This window comes from Rhineura floridana, chromosome 2 (genome assembly GCF_030035675.1).
Source record: "Rhineura floridana isolate rRhiFlo1 chromosome 2, rRhiFlo1.hap2, whole genome shotgun sequence".
Taxonomy (NCBI): domain Eukaryota; kingdom Metazoa; phylum Chordata; class Lepidosauria; order Squamata; family Rhineuridae; genus Rhineura; species Rhineura floridana.
The window spans coordinates 131,563,243-131,572,967 of NC_084481.1; the positions used below are offsets into that span (position 1 = coordinate 131,563,243).

The 9,725-nt window shown below is 37.7% G+C and overlaps 1 protein-coding gene across 12 annotated transcripts in view; it reads left to right on the forward strand.

Annotated features, from left to right (window-relative positions):
- MPPED2 (metallophosphoesterase domain containing 2) overlaps positions 1-8,648 on the forward strand; it is a 233,588-nt gene extending 224,940 nt beyond the window's left edge. For all 12 annotated transcript variants that reach the window (XM_061610571.1, XM_061610566.1, XM_061610564.1 and 9 more), the window contains 2 exons: positions 1,200-1,313; positions 7,076-8,648. In XM_061610571.1, coding sequence (XP_061466555.1) covers positions 1,200-1,313; positions 7,076-7,115 — 154 coding nt within the window. In that variant the 3' untranslated portion in view covers positions 7,116-8,648. The remainder of the gene's footprint in view (positions 1-1,199; positions 1,314-7,075) is intronic.
- Positions 8,649-9,725: the final 1,077 nt, after the last annotated feature.

The following is a 9,725-nucleotide window of genomic DNA, read 5'->3' on the forward strand; positions in this document are numbered from 1 at the left end:
TGTCCCACAGTGCTGAAATAGCATTAGCCAAATTTGTCCTTGGTGTAACACCTTTCAAGTTGATTAAGCAACACCAAGGATGAATGTGCAGCCTCCATTCATATTTGATTTAGCTCTTGCCCCTCTCAGATCTTTCCACTCTTCTGATCTTTATGAACACATTATTCCAGACCACAGACTTTTGTAATAATTGATGTCAAGCTTTATGGATTTTCTGCATTATGTGTAAAACTTAGTGCCTTTTAAAAAGTAGTCAATTAATACTAACTTGCTAAGAGTCTTTTCAGTATTGCCCTGTATTGCTTTCTTCATGGCCAGGTCTCAGGAATAAATGGGTATTGGCAGACCTCATTCCAGAGGCAGAATTCATGGGAGGTTATTGCCCTGATTCAGTAGCTGCAGTGAATGTGTGAGGCTCGGGGTTGCTCAGTTCTCTTTAGCAGAACATCCCATTGCAATTCCAAAGTATAATCACTGAAGGGAACCTTCTCCAATTTAGATATTCAAAATAAACACATGACGGTACACAAGGAGGGACTACCCTTTCTCTTCAGTTTGGAATGCTATATGCACACACTTACATTCTGAACATTTCTCAAGATTGCACAGAACAAAACAGGCTCACATGAGTTTTCTTGTGTGCAGTATGAGTTTTTACATTGTGCTGTTTTCATTTTAAATATTTGACATAGATGAGGTACCAAGGCTGATATTAAACAGTGTATGCGGAAAGTAGCTATGGCTGAATTTTATACACACTTATCTGTGAGTTAGTCCCACTACATTCAGTGGGGCTTACTTCTGAGTAGACATGGATTGCTCTGTACGACAAGGCGTCATTACCTGACCATTTTGGCAAAGATCATTATGGAAGAGCAGGGGAGGGAGCAGGAATAAACGTCATAGAGCCTCTCGGTATATAGAAGAATCTATACCTGTAGTCTAATAAATCAAATTATGTGGAGAAAAATGTTAACTGGGAAGGAGGGTGCTGACATCAAATAAGAAAAAAAACCTGGGAACCTAAAAGAGACAAAGTGACAATGAAAAGTTTCTTAAAAGCTATTGTATGCTTTAATGGAGATGTTAGGGTTACAGATAATGCAATAAACTTTAAGTGAATTATTGCTTCCTGAAAGTCTACATGAAACCTTACTTGAACAGAGAAAATTAAAATATTGATTACATCTTCCTTTCAGGTTTTCGAGACTGGGTTCCAAAGGAGCTGCAAAGAGTTGGCTGTGTGGAACTGTTAAACACAGTACAAAGGCGAGTAAGGCCCAAACTCCATGTCTTTGGTGGAATCCACGAAGGTAAGGAGTCGGCTTGATATGATGACATAGGCTAAGATAATACCAATCTCTGTGTATTCTATGCTAGAAGGGGATTTTCAAAAAATCAACAAAGACTCGAAGATAAAGCAGATCACTTGGTGTTTAATCAGGATTTTTATACAGGTTTTTTTCCCTAATGGCCATACAAATTATTACAATGTTGTACCACAAAATCAGCCCACATTACCAAATCTTTGTGAGGAAAAAGTGCTAACTATGTGGCAAAATGGTGGACAATGTTGAAATCACAGAACTGGGAGGGACCCAAAAGACCTTGTTCTCTAACTCTCTATTGAAAGAACAGGCATCTACCTAGCTTCCACATATCAATCCATACAGACCAGAACAAAGTTTGCCCAAAGGGCCGATCCATAGAGAATAACATTCATTAAAGAGGGAGAAATAGTATTATCGTGTTCCTTTGCTAATTTAGCCTGTAGTCTTATGCACTCTTACCTGGGAGTAAACTGCAGTGGACTTAGTTCTGAGTGAACATGCATAGATTGTGCTATTAGTCCTCTGGGTAACAAAGGAGGAATTGAGTCAGGGCCCCTGCCATGCAATGGAGCAAAGCAACCTTTGGATGACATGGGGGGGGGGGAATATGAAGGCAGAAAATGGTGTTTGAATGGTGCAGCAAGTTTGCACCACAATTGGGCTCTGCTTCAGGCAGCAAAAATGCCTTGGGCCAGCACTGGATTGGGCATTGGCTAAAATGGGCCCAAGTATGGTAAGGAGGCAGAGCTATTTAAAAAGTTTTTAAAGTATGACATCCTTAGGTAAATCTCCGAAGAGTGAACAGTTGCACCATAGTGATAGATTATTCCTTCTCAAACTCAAATACTGTCATCAGTCAGCCTGAGTAAACCCTATCTAGTATCATCCACGTTTTGCCCAAGAAAATGTGTTGGGGTACAACTTTTATAAAAAGGGATTGGGTTGGGGGTCTAATACCCTGACCTCTAATATTTCAGGATCATTGCTTAGTGCAATATTAGAAAAGGGGAAGATGTTCTTTAGAAAAGATGAGGCAATATGTTGTACGGAGATCATGCGCCAGTGTTGCCACTAAGATGATGCAGAGCAGGCAGGGGTACTTCCAGTGGCCCTGGTGCCATCTGTTTGTTCTGCCATTTGGAGGTCCAAGGAGCAAGGAACTATTGGGCACATATTTATTTGTATCTATTTTTATTTATATGATCATTTCTGTCCAACCCTTCAGATTCCAAGGCATTTGTTACACAAGGTGGATTACAGCACTTAAAATCACTAATCATTATAAGACAATACCTTCAAAGAAAATACAACAGAGGCGGGTATGGCAGTTAAAACACAATGCTAAAAGCATGATTTTCCTGGCAAGGAATAAAATGTCTACCAAAATAAAAATGTCTTCACATTTTCCAATCCCCTTGCCCTCAAAACACCATCCTAATGCACTCTTAGGCTAGGCTTAATCGATAAGAGTACAATCCATTTGATTTCATTTTTGTTCTGGCCACTGAAGCCTGACCAAGAATCCTGTATAATCCCGCAGTGTGGAGAACATCTTTCAACAATTTAGAGCCAATCAAATAAAAGAGCCCATCTATAATTATTTTACGTGCAGCAAGTGGCTTCATTCTGCATATGTTTCTTATAGAAAGGTTCAAGGTGTGAACAACATAACCCAAATACTAAAGCAGACAGAGAAATAAAATCTTAAGAAAAATGGAGTTTTTAACAAGAACATTCTGGATTATATTTCATATTGTGATTTGTTTTTTGTTTTGTTTTGTTTTTTAAATAGCTTGTAGATATTTCAGAGGAGCTTTTCAAAACATCCAGTCTCTATGTTAATTTCAAATCAGGCAAATTTGTAGAGCAATAAGCTTCCATAGCTGAGTATAAGATAATGAGAGATTACTTAAAATACATTCTGTAGGGTTTTTAAATATTTAATGAACTTTAGTAGCTTTTATATCCTAGTGAGATAAATACTAGAAGTACTGTCTGGGAGAGAGAGAACAAGGCTTTGTGACCCCAGAACTAAAAATTACACATTTAAATGCTTTATATTTCCCTAGCCCCCACCCCGAGATTTCTTTGCTGTCTCTAATGATAGAGTTGGAGAACTTTGTAGAAGAGAACATGGCTCACTTGCTTGACATTGTTGATTTTTCCCAAGTCCACACAGCTTTAAAGCAAATTAGTTTTTATGCCTGGGTTATAAAGTCATGCAAATAAGGACTTTATAATGAAACATTGGCAGAGCTTTAACCATAGCAGCACCCATGCAGTGTTCCTATGCAACTTGGAAATAATTGAACATTTTTTATGAATATGAAAGTTCAGATATCAGTGCTAAATGAATACCAGAAGACAAAGAAGACTCTTGACTGCAACATGAAAACTGCCTGCAGCTTTTGTAATTGGACTGCAAGTCAAAAGTAGTCAAACTTCCAGAGGCATTAGGCTGGAAAGCAAAGGGAGATCATGGGAGATCATTATGAAAAATTACTATGAGGCACAGGATTGTGCAGTTTAAGTTTGCAAACAGGTTAGTAATGCACGCTGGAAGTATTAAGTGAAGTTAACAAGCATTGAAGAGCAGATAGATGATACAAATTCTTTTCATATGAGTTGTACCATTAAGAAACAGCTCACTGTATCAAAGCGTACAAGATTTAGCCTAAATTATTATTATTTTCAAAACTCTAATGCCTCTATTTACTTAGACACCCTATACAGGCAGAAATAGATTCCACCACACATATTCCTCACTCGAAGAGGAATTGTGCCCACAACCTGGTGATGCATGTGTGACTCCCCAGCCCAGTCTAATAGCCAGGCCTCTTTCCAACTGGTTGGTGGGATTTCATCTTTATTTTTTAAAGGCCCTTTCTGCTGCACAGCCATTTTGGATCAGAACCAAAATGTAGCATCTAGTTTAATGAAGGCAAAACTGTCCTTTTGCAATTCAGACATGGCATACAGAAGCTCATGCATCTTGTTAACTGTTATTTTGGGCATATGTCCGCAAGCTATTTATGGGTTGACCTTTTTTATTTTATTGAAAAACAAAACAAATCTCCCAGCATTGAACAAAAAGCCTATTAAAGCACCAAAATGATTATAGTGAGGTCACACAGCAATTGTGAGATTGTTGTTCTCACAGATAGCACAGATATCTTAACTATTAATGCTCATGTGCTGAAGGTCTGCGCTAAATATTTAAAAGGAAAGTTGCACAAGCTAAAACATTTCCTGTGATTTGGCTCAGATAAAGTCTAATAGTACATAGTTATTTTTGGTGAAAAACCAATACTGAAATTTGGGACCAGATTCATTTTCAAACATCCTGTCACTAAACTCTCTGGCCTATCCCTTTTTTTTAATGAGAAAAACAGCAAATTCCTCATACTGAAGCATTGTCTTGAGAGGAGTGATCTAAATCAGGATGCATAGATCAGATTATATCTATCGCCCTTTAAACAAAATATAGTGAAAGCTAAAGTGAGCAGAGAAGCAATGAATTAACAGCATGCTGACACTGTCAACAGTATGGAATGGAGACACAAAACTTTGCTCTAGGTAAGATTCTCTGCACAGAAGATCTTTATATACATTTACAGTGCCTAACTAAGCCATGCTAGCATGACTTCCACTCATACTACAGATTGACACATTTGTCCAGATACATCAGTAGGTGTTAGTTTCCTGACCTGATTAATATTTTTCAGTCTATTATTAGAATATTTATTTTCACTGGACACTGTAAGTTACAGAGCAGTATAAGCAAAAGACGGGCTGTTGCTCCATGAAGCTTAACCACTAAATGCTGAAGGAGGGAAGGGAATAGAGGGAAATACAACAAATTGCAAATGAAGACCTTAAGATTGAGGCCAAATTTTTGGATGGAGTAAACAAAGAGTGAAAGTTTTCACCCATTCCTATGACCTGGCTTCATAATATTTCATGTAGCCAGATTTGCCCATGTGATGATAATCATTAAGCTAATTCAGAATGAGGGCAATGACATAATTACTGTAATAATGTGATCCTCAGCTGAGATTGCATTACCAAACAGAAACAGACAACCAAAAGCAACAAATAAGTGAAACAAAGAAGGTGTTAAACAGGTAGCAAATAAGGTGAACAGTAAGTGGGGTCTTGAAATTCCCACCCCCAATCCCGCTTTATGCAGTGAAAATATTTTCTTGAAAATATTCATTACAGCCCTAATACCATATTACACCTCATTTTTTCTCTCCCTTTTGCAACCTGATGCCCAACAAAACATTCTGACACGAATATGTATAATGGACTTTTTCATACAATGTAAACCCCATAGTGACTCCACAGTAGGAAATTTTGTTGCCTGAATTTACTTTTATTCATCCTCAGTAAAAATGCAGCTATGCATAGAGCAATATCTTGCAAGAGATTTGTATGACAATTGTACTTCCTGGGCTGTGTTCCACTTGCAGCTCATTCTATTTCCATTTTAAAAAGCCTTTTAAGGTGGTCTGTACTTCAGGCGTCCCCAGTTGCATCCAATCAAGTTTTCTCTTTTCATATAATGCTATATCAGTGATGGTAATTGTTCCATTCTCACCGCTCCTGTTGCACCACAGTGAGAATTTGGGTGGGTTCCTGATGCTGGCGCAGTGCAACAGGCCGTTGCATTGAGCCAGCACAGTAGTTGCTGTACCCCATCCAAACCACTCAATTTCTGGCATGATGGCATATAATAAACACACACACACATATGTAGGGTTTTTCCCCCCTAGAGCAGCCTTTCCCAACTAGTGCAGCCTCAGCCAGCATTGCCAATGGTCAGGAAAGATGGGAATTGTGGTCCAACAACATCTGGTGGCCCACTAGTTGGGAAACGCTGCCCTAGAGATATTGTGAACGTCAGCTCTGATAGCTCTCTAAAGGTGCATTAATACAGATGTTTTGAAGAGACTAGGTGTGCACCAAATGCATATCCTGTCCCCACAGCCCATACATGCCCCAAATCTTCAAAGAATGATGGATCCCAGCCTGCCCATAGTGCAGATCTGGGGTGACTACAAAGCCAGATGAAGCTTTGTATACCTCATATCCTAGGGCATGATTTTAGCACAGGGCTCTCCTGTGTAACATCTATTGTTGTTGTTAAGGTACATTTTCATCCTTTCTGGATATGTTCCGGCTGAATGGAGGTACAAGAAGTGCCTATGGAGCAGCTAAGTTTAACACTATCAGTAACAATAGGTACAGGTTAATGCATTGCTTAGTGTGATTGTCTCTGAATGAGAGGAAAACAAGGTCTTATGGACAATTAATTGGAAATAAGTTGCGCTGAACAAAATGTTTAACTGTAAAGAGTGTCTGAAAGGAAAGGGTCTTGGTGGAAAATACCTTTTTCACATTATTACTCTTGAAATATTCCAGGTTACAAAAGATCCAAGGAACTATTGGGGTGGGGGGACACACATTCTTTTGTGTTGTGTTCTGTTGTAAAACTAACTTCTTTTGCTCCAAAATCTTAAACAAAAAACAACAAAAAAGGTTGTGTTTATATCAAAAGCCTATTGCATTTTTAAAAAATGGAAATTATGTGTTGGCTTTGCAGTACATTTCGAAAGGCTTAGCTGAACTCAATTCAAAAGGCCTGATGACAGGAAGCTTTTTCTTTTTGCTACCCTGAAGCACTGTACTAGGTCAGCATTGTTTGTTTACATTACAGTAAGTGTGACACATTTTCCCTACAGGTTATGGCATTATGACAGACGGTTACACAACGTACATTAATGCCTCAACATGTACAGTCAGCTTTCAGCCAACCAACCCACCAATTATATTTGACCTTCCAACCCCACAAGGATCGTGAAGCACTACTGGAGTGGGGGAAGGTCTATAAACTGCCATTTTTCTAATTAAAAAACATCAATTCTCTTAACATGTTTCTTTACAAATGATGTGGGGCTTTTTTTGTAAATTGTTGGTACAAAAAAATAGAGGTTGTGCTTTTTTGGAAATGCAGCATCCATTTGAAATTGATAAACCATTGTGAATTTGTAAAATGAAGTTTTATGTTTTCTTAATTAACTTGCCATTGTAAATTGTTAGTGTTCTCAAAAGGACAGCCAAGCTTTCTTTTAATGAGTGAGACACCTTATTTTAATATTATTAAATAAGATTTTAAAAGGCAGTGTTTAAAAAAAACCCAAATTTGCACAACTGTTGTTTGATTTTTAAAATAAATATTTCTAATGATAAAATGCCACCCTCTCCTCTTCTTTCATTTTTATTATTACACATAAGTTTTCTGACCCAGAGTTTTGTATATGCTCCTTCGCAAATATGGGCCATAATCCAACAGACAGTAAGATGTGCTTATGCCAGTTGAAGTAAAAGGGCTAAAGCACGCCTAACACTGTGTTGGATTGTTATTAAGGCGCCATTACACAGGACTTCCCTTTCATTTCAACAGATCACTGATCTAGACTTAAGTGCATGGATCAGGTCTCTCCATTGAAAAGAATGAAGAAACCATTATTGGTTAAGAAAACACTCAGCCTATTAGAGCTCCTGTGCTCACAACAGACAGCTAGATCACATGATAGTCTATTTGTCCACTGATATATATGTATACTGTAATTTCTTGCCTATTAAATGGTAATGTATCAGTGAAGGGAAAATAGCCTTTTAGTTTAGTTTGTCTCTGCCTGCTTTAATGAACAATTAGATAGCAGCATCTTGTATGTGATTATCTAAATTGTCACTGTTTGGGTTTCTTAAATTATTTTGGCTTTAAAAATACGGGGATGAAAACTGCAATGAGCAGGTGTTCCATGCAGTAAAAACATGTAAATGCGGACTCCTTTTAAATATGGATTTTATATATATTTTTTGTGCATTATAACTAAGCTAGGCATTTAATGTTGCCAGTGTAGCATCTGCAAATTTATGGTGTACAGCACATCTAAATTATGAAGGATGTGACACATTTTTTCTCGCCAAGTGCTCAAGGCTTTCAGGAGCTTGAGTTTAAAATCTTTGTGCAGTTTCAGGCATGTATAGAATCAAATGAATACAATCAAGCCTAACTAAAATAAGGCTTTGTTGTCCTTTTATTTAAATATTCTTGAATTGTCTTTCCATTTCTTTTTTCCCTTATTTTGCACTGTGTGTAAATGCAATCTTGCTAGCACAAAATATTGTTGCAAATAGTTATTTCTGTTCTACCACTGTAAATGCTATTGAGCTTTATTCTGTTTATGTTATCTTAATGGAATTTAGGAAAGCAGTTGTTTCTTTAAATTTATTGCGATATTATATATCTAGCACCCTTTATATGCAAATAAAATTGCAAGATTTTTAAATACTTTGTTTGGGCACTCCTTTTTTCTCTCTGGATAGCTTGATGATGTACTGCCTTCAAGTCAATTCCGACTTATGGCGACCCTATGAATAGGGTTTTCATGATGAGTGGTATTCAGAGGGGGTTTACCATTGCCTCCCTCTGAGGCTGAGAGGCAGTGACTGGCCCAAGGTCACCCAGTGAGTGTGGTGTGGGAATTCGAACCCTGGTCTATATTTAGTGCAATGTTTTCCCACCTTTATGAAACTGTGCACCATCTAAATATATTACAATTTCAGCCAAGAGTTAGTGTATTTAGTGTTTATTTATTGTGACATATATTGACAACCCATTAACAATATTTTCTGGGTGGTTCACAAAAATCAACAAATAATATCAAATTCAATAGATAAGGAACAGTACAAGCAGCATAAAATCATTCTAAAAACAGCATATAAAACCCAGCTAAAAATAATTTGTTCCAAGGACTAGAACATGGTTCTAAACTATGTATGAGAATAAAAATATCTTTATCTGGCACTGAAAGTACCTTAACACAAGCCCCAGGTGAGCCTTATTGGGAAAGGCACCACCACTGAAAAAGCCCTGTCTTGAGTGGTCACCCACCTCACATTTTTAGGCTGGGGAAGGACCTCCAATGAAGATCTTAAGGTCTGGGGAGATATATTTAGGATATAATCCTTCAGATAATCTGGCCTAAACTATTTAGGTCTTTAAAAATTAAATAGAGCCCAGAAACTGACTGGAAGCCAGTGCAGATGACTAACCACTGGCATGATATGCTTATATTTACCAGTCCCCATTAATATTATCCTATTTTGGACCAGCTAGAGTTTGCAGACCAGTTTCAAAAGCAATCTTATGCATAATGAATTACTGTAATCTAGCCAGAAGGTTACCAGACCATGGATAACTTGCACGGTTATCTCTGTCCACATAGGGTTGCAGCTGATATATTGGTCAAAGCTGCTAAAAGGCATTCCATGATTCTTGTGTCTTCAAGTTACAATGCTGACTCTAAGAACACACCCAAACTA